This window comes from Microtus ochrogaster, unplaced genomic scaffold (genome assembly GCF_000317375.1).
Source record: "Microtus ochrogaster isolate Prairie Vole_2 unplaced genomic scaffold, MicOch1.0 UNK7, whole genome shotgun sequence".
Taxonomy (NCBI): Eukaryota; Metazoa; Chordata; class Mammalia; order Rodentia; family Cricetidae; genus Microtus; species Microtus ochrogaster.
In genome coordinates, this window is record NW_004949105.1 from 5,367,905 (window position 1) to 5,388,021 (window position 20,117).

Genomic DNA, 20,117 nt, shown 5'->3' on the forward strand with positions numbered 1-20,117 from the left:
GCCCACCCCACTCCCACGGCCTCTCCCATCTGTTGCTGAACAGACACACATGGCAGCGTTACCGGTCCTCGACAGCTGTAGCACCAAGCAGAATGAGGTCCTTCTCAATCTGCTCGTAGGCTTCTGCTAACTTCTTCTCCCGATCTTGAAGCGCCACCTTGGCGGTCTGCAGCAGTCTGCAAACATCCTCATATTCTTCTGGCTCAAGCCGTTTGTAGGCAACACACAGGGTCCGCAGACCCTCCTGCGGAACACGAGTCAGTGTTTAACGTGAATCCATCATTGCCTGCTGAATGTATTCTCCGGCCTTCCTCATACCCATCTGAAGAGAGTGAGTCATAACCCAGCCACCCTCAAGGAATTACTGAATTACATTAAATATGGACAATCATGTACATCTAGAACTGTAACCTACGATACCTCTACCAGGCCACTACAGCAGAACACAGACTTTTTCCCTTCATGTAAACAAACAGAGTTCATTTGTGTTTTGGGGAGATAACTTGTAATGTTGTGGTAATGGTTTATCCAAAGCTGGGAGCCTGTCAGAATCCGACCGTAGTGAATACCAAGGAAGACTGCAAGTTTATTCATCCACACGCTGGGTACACAGGAAACTAAAACAAGCCTGAAGGATGAGAGGTTCTGACAGGTGTGAAGAAGGTGCTATCAAGGCCATGTGACCTACTCCTGGTGTGGTTCCCTTGGGCGTCTCCTGCTCTTTCGCCTTACCATGTGCAACAGTGTGATACTCACGGGCCTCCTCAACATGCACCGCAGATCCTGGATTTGAGACTTAAGAACACTTCCTGCTATGTGTTGTCAATTTCTTACAGCTCTTTAGCCCTCCTAACGTGTGTGAAGGACAGACCCTGCTGTCAACAGTTCTAACCCTCAAGAGGTAAGGAAGGGCACAGGCAAACACTGTGCTCCAGCCACAAGTCTGAAGAGTCATCAGACGAGGAGGTCTCTAAAGACAGAATGTCCAGGATGGAGGGTGCTCCATCCACAAGTCTGAAGAGTAGTCAGACGAGGAGGTCTCTAAAAACAGAATGTCCAGGATGGAGGGTGCTGGGAGTGGTCAACTGGGCTTTCAGGAATGAACAAGCCTCTGCTTATGAAGGCAGAAAGGGACTTTCTACTGTGGTGCCGTGAGGTGGAGCGCCTTTCTGAAAGCCTCTGGCTAAGCAGGACAAAAGTCCTGTGTGAAACACCACCAAGCTATAGAAAGCACAATCACACAGAGAGCACTGTAGAACACCGCCCCTTATGAACACACATGAAGTGACCCTCAACTGCACACCCGCAAACTGGATCCAACAGCACTACTCCAACATGAGAGGAATGTGAGCCACGGCTGAACGCGACTCATCCCCGGACGCCAGACTGATTCAGCCTAGGAAATAGGCTAACGTAACACCTGGTGTGGCCAGGGTGAAGCCCCACGTGATGACTGAACTGATGCAGAGGAAGTAACTGAAAACACAACACAGAGAAGTCCTCACATGGTTCCCTGAGAACGGCTCCAAGGAGAGAGGGAAGGACTCTCCCGCCTTTTCACATCTGCTGAACACAACTCAGCACCATAAATTCTACCAGAGCAATTCAGTAAGGAAGAGGGGCACCCAAATCCAAAAGAATGCTTTTCTCAAGACTGCACATGCAGATGGCCAGCTCCTGCAGTCGGAAAACCATAAAGAACGTATACCTCCTCTCACGAAATCCCAGAGCTATTGCATGAATGCTGTAATCAGCACAGGTCCCAACAGCTCAACTGTGACATCAGCACAGGCGTGCTGGCAGCACCTCACACTCTCCCAATACTCACCTTGGGAAGGAGATTAAGAATGCATTCTAACCACAATTATACCAGAAAGAAAACATTCATGAATGTGCTTACTCACGGAGGAAAAGACTCATAGACTGAAAACTACACAACACTGAAAATCACAGAAGAGTGTTTCCGTGGAGTGGAAGATTTCATATTTTAGATGACAACGCTACTCAAAGTCATTTGGAGTCTTGTGATCCTATGGAACTCCTGATGGCGATCTCCACAGGAACTCAGGGAATTTCGGGGTATTCAGAGAGCATAAGGATTTTAGATAAGAATAAAGTTGGGCATGTATACATCCTGGTTTCAAAACTTACTAGCACACGACAGTACAGAAAACTGTACAGGGCTGGTGTGTGTGGAGAGAGACAGAGAGACAGAGACTGAGAGAGAAGAGCAGGACAGAACTGAGGCCCAGAAACAAATCTTAGAACATCTGGCTAGACAATTTAACAAGAGGAACGAGATCACTCAACAGGGATAAAACCATCCCTTCAACAATGATGCTCAATAAACTACACCCACTTATAAAAAATAAGACAGTCCCCTTTGCCTACCATAACACATAAGATCAATGTCTTAAATTTAAAACCTAGAAGTATAGAGTTCTTAGAAAAATACAGGGTATAGTCTTCCTAATCTTGTATTTGGCACAATTTAAGTATGACGCTCAAAACAGGCAACTGAAGAAGAAATGGGCGACTGGATTTGAAGGGAAAATGGTCCTTTCAGCATCACCTACAGCTGTCTTCAGTGTAAAGCTTCAGCTGTTTAATAATAACGGTATGAATGTGGGACCTGCAGGTCCTCAGTTTGCTGCCTGAGGAACTGCTGGGCTGGGTGTGGGCTGGAGAACTCAGGCAGAAATTTTGAATTACCTGACCTATAGGATGGGGCTAAGTATTCCAGGACATATCTAAAGTATGCTGCCCTGGTTGGTTTTTGTCAACTAGATACAAACCTAGACACATCTTGGAAGAGAGAATCCTAATTGGTAAAATGCCCCCAAGAGTGGCATGTAGGCAAACCTACAGACATTCTCCTAACTAGCGATTGATGTGTGAACACTTGGCCCGTTGTGGGTGGTGCCATCCCTGGGCAGGTGGTTCTGAGGTATACATGAAAGCAGCTGAGCCAGGCAGTAAGTTACGTTCTTCATCGTCATTTCCCTGCTTCATTTCCTGCCCGAAGTTCCCTTCACGATGGACTATGATTGGGACATGAAAACTGAAATGAACCCTTTCCTCCCCAAGTTGTTTTGGTCAAAGTGTTTTGCCACAGTGTCTTACTTAGGGTTTCCACTGCTGTGATGAAACAGCATGACCATAAAGCTAGTTGGGGAGGCTGGCTTTCAGTTCAGAGGTTCAGTCCATTATCATCACGACAGAGGCATGGCGATGTGCAGGCAGATGTGGTGCTGTAGGAGTAGCCAAGAGTCCTGCTCTTACAGGCAACAGGAAATGGTCTGACATAAATGGGCAGTATTCCGAGCATAGGAAACCCCAAAGCCCACACCCACAGTGACACACTTCCTCCAGCAAGGCCATATCCACTCCAACAAAGCCACACATCCTAATACTGCCACCCCCTATGAGATTATGGGGGCCAATTATGTTTAAATTACCACACACAACAACAGAAACCCTAAGATAGGCACTGTAAGAACCAATGGCCCTGAAGTATCTGGAAGAGGACAATGGATGGACAGGCCCAGAGGTCAGGCACGAGTCATCAGGAGGCTGACAGGAAATTCCCAAAGGCGCCAGGCAGAGCACTGTTCCAAATCCATCAAACAACATGAAGCCACAGCTTGAAAGAACAAGCGTTTTCTGAGGAGCTTGGCCACTTCTCTGAATAAAATTCTAGAGCTGCAGGAAGCGAGAAAGATCCAGCAGCCCAGAGGGTGAAGTTCGCACTGCGGCCTGCATACAGGATGGAGTCCACGCCCAGAGGGATCAACTAGCCAGCTACGGCAGACCAAGTGATGGGGATGGGAGTGGGATGCAGGCCATTAAAACTACAGTACTAAAGAATTCCCCATTTTGGTAAAGGCCTAAAGAGCACACTCCAGACTCCCGAGCAGGAAAAGAGAATCACCGCACACAGACTCACCGCAACCAGAGACCATCCACGGGAAAGAAAACATAACACAGAGAGCAAGCCCAGCCCAGCACGGCATTTCCTAAGAGAAGGACTGTCTAAACGAGGACCCCCAGTTCTAGCTGAGCTTCAGTCTCAAATGTCCATCAACAGGTAAACAAATGAGTAAGTCAGGCATCAGCACGGATGGGCTGCTCAGCGGGAAAAGGACGCTGTGATGCTACTGATAAGACCACGCCAGAGGGTCAGGGCTCATCTACAGTGATGGCAAACAGTGGGGGCTGATGGGAGCTGATGGAGGGGAATACAAAGGTCTAGAGGACACTGTGTGGCAAGGCTTTTACAAGTGTGAATCAAAAGCTACCCACTTTTCTCTTTAAGATGAAACACACTAATATATCAACTATAGCTCAATAAAGTATTTAAAGAAGATGTACTTTAAACACAATTAACTACTTCCCTTAAGGAAAATGATTCTCCGGTGTGGAGAACCATCCAGAACAATGCAGTATGCACTATGTCAGTGTTCTCATTAACACAAAGTGTGTCTCTAGTGATGCTCCTGGAGGTGACCGTGGGCAGAAGGCGTCAGAATCCCCAGTGTACCCACTTAATGAAAGTGAACACCAGGGCTTCAAGAAGTTTGTCCTAGTAAGTTCAGTGAAGCCAGCACATGCCTTCTGCAGCACCACACGGGGACCTTCTCTGAGGGGATGTGACCGAGCTGTATCTGAATGTCTATCTAGTACAGCCTCTGCAGACTGCAGCAGAAAGTCATCTAATCCCAGGCATGGGGTCTCTCTGGCTCCTCAGTCCTGGGAGGAACAGCTGAGAGGATGTGAGCTGCCTCTGCAGGAGAACGGCTAAATGGGAGGATGACCTCCAGCATAGAAAGCCACAGAGTGCAGAGTGAGCGGGGCTGGAACGGGGCAGCGTCTTACCACTGCATTGCGCTCGACTCTGGACCGGACCTGGTCCACTTTGCCTTCTATGACCCGGGGAAATATTGAAGAATCTGCTCCTTTGCAAAACAAGTAAATTTCTCCTGGAAGATGAGGGAGAAAACAATGCTGGATTTAATTACTACACGGGAAGACACATTTACTTTTCAGCTTGTTATTAATGAAAACAAATGACACCAGTGCGGAGACCATTTCAAAGTACATCTTAAAGACCAGTTAACACACTAAGATCTGAAGGAGGTGCAATCCATGAAATACGCCAGGGCCCCATTTTATTCCTATAGCCCACCGGTCTCAAGACAGTCAGGAGCCATGAACAACGAGGGCTCCCTGTGAGGAGAAAATACTTCCTGGGTCAGGGTTGGGTAGGCAGGGTGGGCATAAAAGAGCAAAGAGTGTGCTCCTGGCCCAAAAGGAGTGTTCAAACTCCATGAAATGCCAGAGGCGAGTGCATGACTCTTCCCAAAGCGAGTCTCCCATGGACAGGCCATCCTTTGTCTCACAAAGCTTCATGGGAAACTCTATCTTCCACATCCTTAGCCTTGTCCTCGGAGCTCTGAGCACCTTCGTGTTGGCTTGCATGTTCCTTTTCTCAATAGGAAAGAAATTTCTCCTTCAAGGTAGCAGACACTAACAGACAGCAAAGAAGCAGCCACCAAGCAGAGAAAGCAGCTCTGTCCAGCTGCTCTGAAGAAAGTCTCAGCCCGGCCCTCGGCTGCCTACTCTGTGAAACACTGTCTCAGCCTGACCCTCAGCTGCCTAGTCTGTGAAACACCGTCTCAGCCTGACCCTTCACCCTTGGCTACCTACTCTGAAACTCTGTCTCAGGTCCTATTCAGTTACCCTGCTCAGATGGTAAGGAATCTGCCTTGCAAGCATGATGACCTGGGTTCAATTCCCAGAACCCATGCTTAAAGAGGCAGCGTACATCTGCAATGTCAGTGCTGGAGAGGCAGGGACAGGAGGATTTCTAGAGCTCACTGGCCAGTCAGTCTGTCCTAGTCAGTGAGAAACACTGTCTAAGATAAAAAAAAAAAAAAAAAAAACAAGGGGGGCAATGCCTGCGGAATGACAGCCCATGTTGTCTATGGTAACACAGAAACACTCCAATGAATATACACACACATACACATGCACCTGCATGTACGTGTACAAATGTGGAATGGTTTTTATGTCCTAACCCCTTGAAGGTCCTGCACCACCATGTAACATCAGGAGAAACCTCACCTGTGGCAGACTTTACGATCACACTCATTCTTCTCCGCACAGAGTCAAAGCTGAGGACTTCCAGCAACTCAAATCTGAAACAGAAACGTGCGGCATTTCTTCTCTGCTGCCAAGAAGGTGCTGAGTTTGAATGATTTCCAAATGATCGTACCAGCAGGAAGGGGGCGTTCTCACCGCTCCCTGTGCCCTTTCCACACTGTGTGGATGCCCTTGTGGATGTTCTGGGCCTCAGAGGATGCCCAGCTCCAGCCCTGTGTTGGGATCAGTGCTTAAGAGTGCTGATGGGTCAGTCCAGGCTATGACTCCGCCCAGAGGGTCGTAATATCTGTGTCTCACTTAGATTATCGCTAGAGCCTGCAACTCTCATGGCAAGTCTGACCATCTCTCTGGGAGACTGGCTGGGGCTTTGGAGCCAGAGCTGCAATTGAGTTCAGGGCCCAGCTCAGACAGGGCCTCTGAAGCACTGCAGTGTGCAGACTTGCCTCTCACATGGTCCCGGGCAGCTTAGTTCAAAGATTAAGACTTAGTTCTTTCCCAGTGACACAAATTCGTGCAGACAGCTCCTCACCTCTCGATGTCATTCTCCCTGTTCAGTATTTCCATGTAATTGTCCTTCAGTCTCAGGTATGTGAAACCAAGCCTGCAGCAGGAAGAGAAGGCAAACCCAGGGCTGAATCTGAAATCCAGACAGGCCTCTTCCAGGGAGTCTTCACTTTATACTGGGCCATCCTTCGTAAGGAAGCACTTTCATCAGGACAGGTTGCTGGGTGCATTACGGAGCCAGAACACGGGACTCAGATTTATTTACCACCTCAGAAAATGACCCAAGAGTTTGCGCCCTACACTGAGAAGGTGCACTCTGGGGATGCTGGTGGCTTGTGGAAAGCCAGGACCAGGTGTCTGGGCTGCACGTCCTGCTTCTAACCACATTTTACTAACTGGTGAGTGACTTCAGTAGAAATAGAAACCTCAGAGGCTATCTGCCACAGTGTGAACAGCCACCAAAGTTCCCGGGTATAAACAACCCTAGTGCAAATGTCAAGGATGGTTGGCCGGGGAGACTTTGCCTTTCACGAAATGATGAGTAAGGCCACCACAGGAGAGGGTTCCTCACACACAGAATAATTCTGCCCTCTCGTCCTCTCTCCAAGCTGCCACCATTCTGGGCACAGAAGAGACCCTCTGAGATGATCGTGCTTTGACCCTGGATCTCCCAGCCCCAAACTGTGAGAAATACATTCTGAGATTTTTTTTTAAAAAAATAATTTAAAAAAATATAAATTATGTAGCCCTTGGTCATCCTAGTTATCTGACAGGATATAGGCCCATAGTGACTATTTGCAGTGATGCTGGCCCACACTCCCTCTACTGTAAAAATGAATACCTCTAGCCATGAGGCACCTGCCAGGACAGTAAAGGTCTGACCTTGAGTAACTTTAATAAAAGATGGGACAGAACACACTAGCCCATCCGGCACTAACTACCATAGCAGTCAGGGGCTGGGCATATGGGTGATGATGGCCACCTGCTCCACTGGGCACTGTCCTCAGCTGAGAGAAAGACCCCTGGGAGAAGAGCTCATGGACGGCGGGGCAGCCTGACCTGACTTTCCTACCTGCAGCAGTCATGGCTTCCCTCTATAAATCAATGGTCCTCAACTTTCCTAATACAGTTCTTCATGTTGTGGTGACCCCAACCATAAAATTATCTCATTGTTACTTCAAAACTGTAATTTTGCTACTGCTATGAATCATAATGTAAACATCTGATATGTGACCCCCCAAAGGGGTTGTGATCCACTGGTTGAGAACTATTGCTATAAAATGCTTCTAAAACTAGCCTCAAGGGCCTTGAGGTGGTGGCATGCGCGTGTGTGCACGCGTGCGTGCGTGCGTGCGTGTGTATGTGTGTGTGTGTGTACTGGGGTGGCCTGCATACCTACTAAGGGCACTATCATTCACACATCTTTGCCACTACCTAAACTTTACAGGAAAAGCAGATTTGCTTAGTCACAAGCCGCTCACTACTCTGAGAGGTATAAAAATGTTCTCTCTGTGTTCTCGGTCTCTGAAGGCTGCACACATTGTTGGTGGCAGCACTGGGAGTTTACTGTTCCATAAGAACTGTGAGCTGAGGTTAGTGATATCCCTGACCTGAAATTGTGTCACACGTCTGGAGTGTTTTTCTGGATGTCTATGTCTCATGCCACATCTCACACAGCAGAAAGAACTCCAGGAAGACTCACTCGTCAGTGTAAAAGTCCCAGGTGGAAAGCCCCAAACAAAGAAAGAACAGTGACAGGCAGAGACTGCATCTAGCTGTTAGCTCTCCAGGTCAGGAGACAGGGAGAGCTGCAGAGAGTCGGCCTTGGTGCTTGGCATCTTGGGATCAAAAAGAAGGCCTGGGGAGGGTTTTTTTTTTTTTTTTTTGACAGCAATACGCACAGAAAACACAGCAACAAGGGCTTATGTTGCTGACAGGAAAGCTACCTCCACAAAAAATGCAAGGGCCCTGAGGTCACAATACAGAATTTTCTAGAACGACTCATGAGTTGGGTTGCAGACCCATTACCAACACTCTGAGACCAGCCGTTCGACTCACCTCTGCACACCTTCAACCAGGGCAACCTCATCAGGCGAGGATGATATATACACACAGGACTTTGAGTCTGGAGATTTCTGGGGACCATCGACATCGTCCCCAGGATCGTCATCCTTCACCTGGACGGTGTGGCACAGGCAGAGAGCCCTGAAAAACAGCTCCTCCCGCTCCTGTGGAGACAGTCAGGGAAACTAACACCTCTGCCTGCGATGGGGAAAATATGAAAGAGACAGCAGATTGGACAGGCCCACAAAGCAGAGGCTAAGACCTCCCGGGGGTGGAAGGTGGGATTGTCATTAGCTTGTCTCAGTGGTTACAAAAGAGAAGCACGTGGGACTCCTTCATGCTCCAGAGTTGCCATGGCAACTCATATAAGTATTAACAGGCAGTGAAGACTGAAAGAAGGGGTTTTGCTCATAATGACACTCCTAGGAAGCAGGAATGCATGGTTATAAACACACTCAGGAATGGCCATGTCCTGTGGGGAAAATGTCACCCATGCAGTTGGCACACTCATTCCTGGAAACCCTACTCTCCAGTTCCTGGCCACAGCGCCTGTGTGGCAGTGGCAGTCTGCTACTGGCAAAGAGTGCTGTACTGAATTCACAGGACTTAATCTCCAGCTGTGTGCCTGCAGCCTGCAGCTCAGTCCTAACACAGCCCTGGAAGCAGATGCTAGGAGCCCCATGCTGAGCTGAAAAAGAGTCATGAAGTCACGGTGGGCTGACCCAGTTCAGAGTTCAGCTTCCTCAGTGATGGCTATACCCTGTAGTCAGATTCCTGAGGTCCTCAGTAGCTGGGCAGCACAGTGGCCAATGATAGGCTTCCCTGACAACCAATGTGGTGGGCGGGATTTGGGGTTGGTTTGGGAGGGTGTGGAGCTATGGCAGATCTCAGGATGGCCACAGGGCATCTACTCCTTCCTCTTTATTGAAAAATGGTATCAATTGGAGCTCACATTGAAAGAGTTCTGACTGTGAACTGCTCATCTGTCGTTAACAGGCCAGTGTTCTGCAGTCATGATTTACCCTTTAGTTACCACACAACTAGTGCTGGTTTGAACCTTGACCAGAGACACTAAGACCCGAGGCCATGGCACTCTGGTGTGTGTATGCATGTGTGTGAGCACAAGTGCATCATATATACACATGTATCTGTGTGCATGTAAATACACGTGTCTACGTGTGTGTGCACATATCTGTATGCACATGCAAGTTGCACACATGCAAACTGTGCATATTCACACTATTCTCAGAATGCTGCCTGTCCTACTTGTGCTTTCTGTTTCTTCCTCCCAGGTCAATTCTATCAGAGGAATCACTGTCAAGACCTCGTGCCTCTTGGAAGGGGACACACCATGGTAGAGTCCAACCATGACCTCACTGAAGTCCTACAATCATTACTGACTTTGCCATACTGCCCACATGAACGGGGCAGCTTGTGTGAGTGAGAGTGCCCCACCTACTCACATCCCTGATCATGTGGCACAGACACACCCTGCACCCCCAGGGCCTGCAACCTACCCTTCCACTGACTCCTGGGGAAGAATCAATCATATCGATGCCGGAAGAGTCGGGAAGGACCTGCCCATTGCAGATGACATGAGGTACGTAGACGTGGCCCTCGATGCAGCACTCCTTGAAGGCCATGTTGTTCTCCGTAAGGGTGCCCGTCTTGTCTGTGAAAATGTACTCCACCTGAGGGTACCACACACTCAAGGTAAGACATGCAGGCAGGTGACAGTTCTTATCCCAAGCCTATTACAATCCTAGTGGGACAGGAACTTTTGAGAGTCTGTCCAGATAGATCCACTACTACGTGTGGGTACCCACAGCACCCCCCTTCACCCACACAGGTGCCATTTCGGGGGAAGAGGCTCTCCCCTCCTCATACTGGTGACAAATACAAGATGGAACACAATGTGGCCTCACAGAACTTGGCCTCCAGGGAGCCAGGGCTCCAAGTGTCTGTGCAGCGCAGGATGAGGGGAGCCCTGACTCTCCTTAAGCAGGGTGGCACAGATGAGAGAAGGAAGAGCTTTCTCTACGGGGCTGAGAGGTTGAGGCTCCCAGGATGGGAAAAGGTTTAGAAGTCAGAATACACATGAGGAAAAGGGCAGGTATCTGTGAATTTGAGGTCAGTCTGGTTTACAGCGCTACTTTTAGGACAGTCAGCTGTTATACAGAGAAATCCTCTCTTGAAAAACAAAAACAACAAACAAAACAAAACAATTATATGTACATATGAGTGTTTGTGTATGGGCATACACACACGAGTTTAGGTGCCTGTCGGAGCCAGAAGAGTGTGTTGGATCCCCGGGAGCTGGAATTTTAAGTGGCTGTGTGCTTCCCTACAAGGGGACTGGTAACCAAACTTGGGACTCCTGAGAAAGCAGTAAGTGTTCTAACTGCTGCGCCATCTATCCAGTCAAAACCCAGACACAAGTCCCACTATTTCTGTTGGCGGGAGACACAAAGGAAGCATGGCTATTGCTATTTTAGACAGGTCTGCGAGAGTCTTTAATCCTGGGGTCTGACATTAATGTTAGACTCCAGTGTGATGTGTTTGAGCTCATACCCTTCAACTTTACTGAATTTATTAGTTCTTTTTTAATTAATTTATTTTTAAAAGAAAAAAAACTATCTCTTTTCATTATACATACCAATCCAAGTTCTCCCTCCCTCCACACTCCCCATCCACTCCTCAGAGAGGTTAAGGCCCATGGCTTTGGGGAAGGTTCAAGGCCCTCCCTACTATACCTAGGCTGAGCAAGGTATCCATCCAAAAGAGAACAGGTTCCAAACAAGCCAGTACAAGCACTAGGGATAAATCCTGGTGCCACTGGCAGAGTTCTAATAGTTTCTTGTTGGTCTTCAGGGTTTTCTACAGCTCTGCAAACAGGAACGATTTAACTTTCTTTTTCCCTATTTGTGCGTCTCCTCTCTCCTCCTCCTCTCCTGCATCACCTTTCTGAGGAGCTGAGGAAGAGCAGGAGTCCTCTGCTGCTCCTGATCTTGCCGTCAAACCTAGAGGAAGTTTGACATTTCTTGATGGAGTGTGATGCTGGCTACAGGGCTGCTGTATGTGACCTGTTTGTGCTAGGATATGCCTTCTGCTCCTAACTTGCCACAAAACTCCACACCCTCTGTGTCTGTGGATGGTTGCCTGGTCTGTACGCTTCTCTGACGTGGTGTGGACATTTTCTAATGATCTGTGTGTGACGGCCGTCCTGGCAAGCCAGGGGTAAGCCCCACTGGATCGTGTCAAGTGGTCATTCTGGTGCTGTTGCTAGTTTGCCTCTGTGCCCACTGAGGACACTGGTGATCAAAGGCATGAACTGCCCTGCTAGGCACAGACTGTTCACTCATCCACCTATAGCACAAGACACAGGCAGAGACCACAGAGACTCCACACCTAACTCCTAGGATGCTGGGAAAGCCTTTCCAGCCTCAGCTCCTCCTCCATATGACAGGGATGGGAGAGTCACACAGGAAAATGTGCAAAGCCCCTGAATGAGGTCTACTTGGAAGGCAGTCATTTCTGCTTCAGACACAGACACTGGCTGGTAGGCAGTGTCTGTTCCACAGACAGAACTGCCATCTTGCATTGCAAGATGTACAGGGAGGCACTGGGCACCAGGCGAAACCACTGCTTTGGGGAGGCACTGACTGGTCCTGACCCCAGTGGCCCAGCACACTGAACACAGGCTGCAGCCTGCCTTGCTCAGGACAGTTGAATTCTGTGATTCTGTGATGGACTCCAGGTTGGGAGAGACATCCTGTCCCAGGGCATCCCTGGACATTGCCCTAAACTAATTTCTAAAGAACAGACCAATGTGTTACACAGGAGGTGGGGCATGAAATACCCTGGAAAAACACATCAGAAAGCTGGAACTCTGACAGGCAGTGTCCTCTGCAGTAACAGAGGCTTTCCCCAAGGCAGGTGGGGACATGTGCCTGTCAGTCTAGACTGTTTACATGGTATTACTAGGCAACTGCAGGGCAGGTCCAATTCAAATGGATGATTTATTTAATAAATTGCCACATGCCAAAAGGCCCTTCCGGTGACATAAGGATGGGGAAAGGTCAGAGACTCCCCATGAGGCTGGATGAGAAGGAAGGAACCAGTCTTTCTGGGGTATTCTTTCCTACGCAGCAACATGGAGGTCTGTAGTCAGCAGACTGAGTGTGTGCCAGCCCTCTCTTACTCTGAGGGACCCTGCTGGCCTCACAGAGAGTACAGGCAACAGCTGTGGTGTGCATGAGCACTGTCCTCACGAGGGGAGGCCCTGCATGGCTGTCCCAGATGCTGTGACTGTCGGCTCACATCCCGTTGTCTCGTTCTGCACTGCTCTGGAAATCATAGCACAGACCACGCAGGACTCCCTGGTTCTGAGCTAAAGGACTATGGTCCTTCTGTTTGCTCCTCCTGCTTGCTGTGAGGTGAAGGGAGCAGAGCCTCACAGAAGTGCTGTGAGAGTGGCCTCCCACCACGCTCTACATTCTTTTAGCTACGAAGCCCAGGATAAGTGAGCAAGCCCTGGGACTGTGCTTACTCCTCTCAGCTAGGGCAATCATCACTTTTTCACATTATAAAGTTAAAAGAACCTTATTGACTGTTATTACGTAAATCAAGTTTAAAAAGATACACTCAGGAAAAACAAAACCACCGTCAGTGTATTTCCACTGCTGCCCTTACTTCTGATTTTCACCGTTGCAGCATATCTGCAGGCCGAGTGCAAGACCTGCATGAACTGCCAGTAACCAAGGAGAGCCCAGACCACTAGGGCATAGTCAATTAGCCTTAGTAGGGCTAAGAAAGCAGGCAGAGTCTCTAGAAGATACCTACCTGTCCCAACTCCTCGTTTAGATCAGACGTGTTAACCAGAGGCCCTTCCCCCATCTCCTCATCAAACATGTCTTCATCCCAGGTGATGAAGTAGGAGCCAAGGAACTTCTGCATCTCCACTGTGACATACATGGACACCGGGATGATGTAATTGAAGAGGACCATGAAGGCCAGGAAGTCGGTGAAGGCCCTGAGAAACTGAGAGCATTGACTGCATAAGGAAATGGCAGGTCACATGGAAGGGACAGGAAACCTCAGATTGTCAGCTCCTACCCCAGTCAGATATGTAAACATAAGCACTTTCACCCGCAGACAAAGACCCACTGGGAACCGCTGTCTGTCATGTCTTGCTGAGGTCTGTGCTGGTGGAGAGATGGGGAGGGACAGGCACAGAAGCTCACACTAACCACACTGTCAGGGATGTGGAGAGGCCATGCTCAGTAGGGCCCAACAGGAATGCCACTTTTGAGTACTCATGATGTCCCTCTGTAACTAAAAATCCTCAAACTTAGGACGAGATGGGACCTTGCTATATAGTGACTTTCTCTTCAAACTCATGATCCCCAGTCTCTGCCTTTCTCTGGAATTACAGGCACGCCCACCACACTCAGCTCCAGGGGACTTCTCTGTATAGTTTATTCCTCTTTGAGGCTATTAGGGAGAGGTGATCTGTCAGACGGAAAACAGCATCATGCAGGGTCTGTGCTTGCACACAGGGCTACATTTGTACCAGCCCTGATGTAACTGGCATATGGCTCTGCTCTGAGGCCAGAGCCTTTTGTCCCCAAGTCACCACAAAAAGCAGCATTTATCTCAATGATGTGCTGAGTTTTGAAAATACCAAAATGATTTTTGTCCTTTACACATTTCTTTCCAGGCTTGTCCATTCTAGTACCCAAGGATGACAGGCAGCTCCCACCTGCCTACACCAGGTGCCAGTGATGGCCTCTGTCCTAAGCTGGGGCAAGGCTCCATTCTGCCTGAAGCAAATTTGCCTTTGTAGTTTCCTGGTGCCATCTTTTTTTGTGACAATGGCCTAAGGGCCACCTCCCTCACACAAGGGAAGTGCTTCCATACCAGATTCCGCTGGCGCTCGGACTCGGTCTTCTGGTTGTACCATGGCTCATCTCGGAAGGGCTCGCTCTGCCACACGTACTTCAGCACCGTGTTGATCAGGGCCTTGCTCACCAGGATGCAGAGGTACACGATCAGGAATGTATTCATTGACCTACAGGGAAACAACCCAGCCTTCAGATGTCACTCCTGGCCCTTCCTCACCATGAAGGGACAGCACAGGCACTCAGCAATACCCTGGAGGGCACTGTCCAGCCTGACCCAGGAAGATGAAACTCCAGCTCTTTCACAGCTACCTCTGCCAATGCAGGACCAGAGCCACGGGAGGAGAGGGAAAGATACATGCTGCCACATGGCTGATGAACCTCTCCTGAGGTTCCTGAACCATGGGAAAGACAGCCAGAGGCAGCTTAGAGCTTGGTGATTCTCACTCTAGGGTGAGCAAGAAGTGAGTACCAGAGAAGTGCCTGAGGCTGGAACACGGCTGTACTGAATCAAGATGATTTTCACAGTCTTCTTCTGAAACCCATGCATCACACCCAGATGTCTGCAAGCAGAGCATCCTAGCTGATGAAAAGCCCATCTCCATTCTCACACTTAACGCGGCCACAGACAGGCCCAGGGATGGCACCCCTAGTGTCCCTGCCAGTGTCCTACTCCTGGTAATGAACTAGCTCCCGCTGCTTCACTCTGTGACATGGAGGCCGTCCACACCGAGCAAGGGGCAGAGATGACAAAACCTCAGACTGTACTTTCTCCTAAGCCTAATCTCATTATGGCAGTTGTCAGGGCTTTACTGTCTAATGGAAAATATTCACTCTGCCCTCAATGACCTCAGTAAACCACATCAGGACACACTTGGTTCCTATCAAGTCCCTGGGATGGAAGGGGTTGAGTATGACCCCCATTTTGAAGTTTGCCTGAATCAATGGCTGGGGATATGAGGCATCTGTGATTGATCTAAAATTAGAACTTGAGGGAAAGACTTACAGGTAGTGTGTTAGCAGAGAAAGGGGTGAGGCCATTTATCTCACTGGGAAGAAAGCAAGAAAATCTCCTGAGTAATGGGCTCTGTGGTTAGCAGCTCCAGTCCCTGCAGGAGGGGGCCCCTAGGACACTGTGGGTCCCCCAGGACACTGGGCCCCCTAAGGATGCTGTGGGTTCCCTGAGGACAATGTGGGCCCCCTGAGGATGCTGTGGGTATCCCAAGGATGCTGTGGGTCCCCCAGGATACTGTGAGTACCCCAAGGATGCTCTGGGTCCCTGGAGAATGCTTTAGGCCCCCTGAGGACACTGTGGGTCCCCTGAGAATGCTGTGGGTCCTGCAAGGGCACTGCTGCATCTACAGGGACCAGTGATGGCTAGAAGGTGGCAGCAGGGGAGTGGCCTTACTTTTCCACAGCAGATCTCTTTTGGGACTTGGACTGATAGTTCAGAGCCATCTTGGTCTCCATGCCTGTGTAGATAGCCACACCTGGAAGCAGAAGAGTCTGTGAGAAGCCCATGCTCTGGAAAAAAGGATGCTCACACAAACAGGTCACATCTCCAACTTAACCAGGAAGTGAGCTTCTCAAGGAAGCTGGATTCCTCACACTCAGAAGTCCTGTGTAAGATCCAATCTTCACATTATATTCTTCAGTCCAAATACTAATATACTAGGTGATCAGGCAGCAGGGCATAGCGTATATTTCAAAAGTTATTTCAGTCAATTAAAACAGGAAACAGTGCACTGTCAATGGGAGGTATTAACAGCGACAAGCAGATTTAGAGAACTCTCCTGCATTACAATGCTTGGTGAATATCTTCCTGGATATAGCTTCACGTTCCTGAGTCATGAACTGAGGAGGTCCTTAACAAGCAAGTCATGATCTTCGCTGTCATGGTTCGTGGGTTTAGATTATACCACAACACTCATCTCTTAGCAGGTCACCCCGCACCAAGTCTGTTGTATGTTAAGGCATCTAGTGGTCTCTCAGGGTGATGTAGAGTTTAGTTTGCTAAGTGTGTCCTAGATTTTGGAAATGATTACCAGTGGTTGGCAAATTAAGTTATTTACCAAAGATCTTCTCCGTGTTTTTGAGTGTGGCGCCTCTGAGAAGCAGGTTTTCTGATCCTAGTGGCCTGGAAGACAAGGAGACCAGAAGTGGTGGGATGCAACACTGAAGATCAATTCAATCCTAAGAGGAAGCGGTGTAGTGTGGATTCACTCACACTGAGATTACCAAAGTCTACCTGCATAAGACTCCTCTGAGGGGGAGACACTGCCTGTTGGATTGTTTCTAGTCCTGTTTTCCTGGCCTGTCACTCACAGAGGCTGGAGCTTCACAGTGGCATTTGAAAGGCCTTAAGGAAGCAGGACACCCCACTCTCAAATAACCAGGAACCGGAATGCTTCAGTGACATTTCCAATAGAAGCCACAGACAGTCTTCAGATAGCGTCCCTAGCTGCACCACCAGCAACACCTAGATGTGAAAATGGTACCCAGACGGACTACAAAAGAGATCTGAGGGCAGGGCCTCTCCCAACACACCTCTAGTGTGAGGGCGGCTGGGCTGCGGGACCTCCAGATGTTCTGAAAAGGCTAAAACCTGAGTTTCACTCCTCCTTCAGCTGGTTCTCTCCCATCCTTAGGACTAGGAAACTCCTCCTCAGTGTAAGCACATATTCAAGTGTGAACGGAGGCTGGGCCTCTGGGGCCTCTGTGGTGGAAGTTCAGACACTTAAATTACCCACAGATAGTAGTGTGAGCCTTTCTTCTAAGCAGCGAGGGGAATTCAAAGCAGCTGAACTAAATGTGTGAACCCTACTGCTGCATCCTAGTGATCCCCTGTTTATCAGAGAGCAGCGCATCCTAGTGATCCCCTGTTTATCAGAGAGCAGCACATCCTAGTGACCCCAGGGGAACAGAGAGAAGAGCATCCCAGTGTGTCAGAGAAGAGCCCATTTGCCTTTAATTTATGTATTTACTTATCTGTTCTTTAGGGCAGAAATGAACACACAGAATATCACACCCTTGGTGGGGCCAGTGTGCTTGGCCAACGGGGTTCAGGATGTGCCTGAGGACGCCAGGGAGGGAGGGGCTGTAAGCTACTCGGGCGCCTCCCTGAGGTGGTTGGCAGGCAGCAGGCAGGTCCTTTAGTCTGACAGTCATTGACAACAGCTCCCCGGCTGCTGGGGGCTGTCGGCTTCTGTTAGTAACTTGCTTACAGTTCATGTTATAAACGTTAATTAAAACAATGGCCTCACCTTATTAAATGGTCTCGGACAGCTCTAAATATAATGTAATTGACAAAATACTTTGCTTCTAGTGTGGACAGACTGAAGAAGAAATATAATTGAATGGACTCGGAATTTGAATGGGGGATCAATAAAAGCAAACATTTTCTTCCTGTTTATATTATTTCCAATATTTAACAAACAAACAGGCCTGATGTCAAAAGGCTGAGCTAAAGCTAGTATAAAAACACAAAGTGCAGCCGGGCGGTGGTGGTGCACGCCTTTAATCCCAGCACTCAGGAGGCAGAGGCAGGAGGATCTCTGGGAGTTCGAGGCCAGCCTGGCCTAAAAGAGCTAGTTAAGGGACGGGCACCAAAGCTACAGAGAAACCCTGTCTCGAAAAGCAAAAACAAAACAAAACAAAACAAAAAAAAAAACCAACAAACCACAAAGTGCATGAGGACCACGGTCCCTAGCTTGGGCCACAGCTTCAGCTCAGTGTGGAGCTCAGGGTCCACAGCCCCCTCAGTTTCGCAGGAGAACCTCATCTGCTCTTTCATCCTAAACAAAATCAGCTCTCCACACTGTCTAGTTTCCAAAGCAGTAAAAAACTCCTCTTTGGAAACTAAAGTTATGCTCCCACCCTCCTCCGAGTAAATGCCTTACTAACCTGCTGACAGATGGTGCCCACAAAGCCAGGACAAGAGCCTGAATGGTGGCACCAGACTGTGATCCAGCTATTCAGGGGGCTGAGGCAGGAGGATCCAATGCTCAAGGCCTTTCTAGCTAGTAGCAAGAGAAGGTCTCAAAAATAAGTAACACAAACAAAAAATAACCACAAAAACACATGCTAAGAAGCGCACAGGCCGTCCCTTAAAGCAGCTGCTCATGGAGTCCCATGAGAGACAGGCCAGCTACGGAGACTCCAGTGATGGCTTACTGTGTGGGGAACTGTGACTGGTATGTAAAATGAAAAAATAAAACCTTTTAAATAAAAAATTTAAATAAAAAAACAACCATCCACGGGCTGCATCAACAGGCGCAGACAGAACTGCACAGACAGAACCCTGAAGACAGAACCCGAGTCAACATGGGAGAGGGGATTTGCTGATGAGACAGGGCCCCGCCTTGTGAACAGGCGACGTGGAAGAACTCATCAAAGAATGAACACCTAACTAACATAACAGCAAAGAGGATAAAGGCCTGGACTCCCAGAAACTCACCTCACCACAGGGTCGTTCAGGTCGTTGTAAACATTGATGCGCCCCACAAACCTGGCAATAGAAAAGCTCACTTCGTTACTCACAGGAGCAGTGGGGCCCCCAGTCTGCACCACAGCTAGCTGGTCCTGCTCTGCAGCAGACCAGGACATCCCAGCCACGCAGCTCTTCCTCCTTTCTTATCTCCCTTCTCTGCCGCCCCACCCAGGGCCTAGAGGACAAGAGCTCAGGCTTCCTTCTGTGCAGCTACTCCAAAATCTTCAGCTGCGCACCCACTCCTGCGGGCCAGTGAGCTCCGCTTACTTGTAGAGGTCGGGCTGTGGCTGTTCACACTCGATGGTGGCGTGCAATCCGTCCACATCTTCCTCTGTGTGGAAGCCCTTGGTGTCCTGCACTGCGTAGTGAGTCTGCAGGTGGAGAGGAACCATGAGCTACCCCCAAACCTCATTCCACCTGGCTTCTGGCGCCCACCCCAGAATCTGGTCTTCACGTGCATCCTAAGCTCTACTGTGAGTCTAGGTGAGGACTATAGATGAGCCTCTGCTACGGCTTGACTTGGTGAGGAACACGAGCTCTGACTCCTCATGCTTACTCAGAATCCTCATCTTAAAGCAGCAGGACCAAGGGCAAGCCTGGGACTCCTTTAAACCTGATACTTGATGTGCCTGCCCTGCTAAGAGCTATCAATCGCTGACATGCCCCTCCTCTTTTAGGACAAGTAAGTACTATTCTTCCTAGGAGGTACCAAAAGCAGCCATTGGTTTTATTTTCCAAGTTCTGCTACCAATTGTCCTTCTATCATTGTTCCTATGCAGCTGTTCAGCTATTTGGACCAGAAGGTCCCTCAAATCTGAACTAAGTTTGCGCCAACATCCCCAGGAGGTTGCTAGGCCACTGGTGTCAGGCCACCCTTCAGAACCCAGCGTAGTGGGTCTGAGCAGGAGGCCTAAGGAGACACCAGAGAACACTGTGTTGCTGTTCAGGGCCACATGGTCTAGCTAGCACCTGTGGGGACTACGGACAGGTAAACATTC

The 20,117-nt window shown here is 49.1% G+C and overlaps 1 protein-coding gene across 3 annotated transcripts in view; it reads right to left on the reverse strand.

Annotated features, from left to right (window-relative positions):
- The window catches only part of Atp11a (ATPase phospholipid transporting 11A), a 106,449-nt gene that overhangs the window by 24,955 nt on the left and 61,377 nt on the right, over positions 1–20,117 (reverse strand). For all 3 annotated transcript variants that reach the window (XM_005366281.1, XM_013353437.2, XM_005366282.2), the window contains exons 7-18: positions 19,387–19,490; positions 19,087–19,137; positions 16,703–16,767; positions 16,039–16,120; positions 14,650–14,800; positions 13,573–13,770; positions 10,248–10,421; positions 8,725–8,894; positions 6,692–6,763; positions 6,124–6,197; positions 4,876–4,979; positions 63–244 (exon numbers count right to left, since the gene is read on the reverse strand). In XM_005366281.1, the coding sequence (XP_005366338.1) occupies positions 63–244; positions 4,876–4,979; positions 6,124–6,197; positions 6,692–6,763; positions 8,725–8,894; positions 10,248–10,421; positions 13,573–13,770; positions 14,650–14,800; positions 16,039–16,120; positions 16,703–16,767; positions 19,087–19,137; positions 19,387–19,490 (1,427 nt within the window). The remainder of the gene's footprint in view (positions 1–62; positions 245–4,875; positions 4,980–6,123; positions 6,198–6,691; positions 6,764–8,724; positions 8,895–10,247; positions 10,422–13,572; positions 13,771–14,649; positions 14,801–16,038; positions 16,121–16,702; positions 16,768–19,086; positions 19,138–19,386; positions 19,491–20,117) is intronic.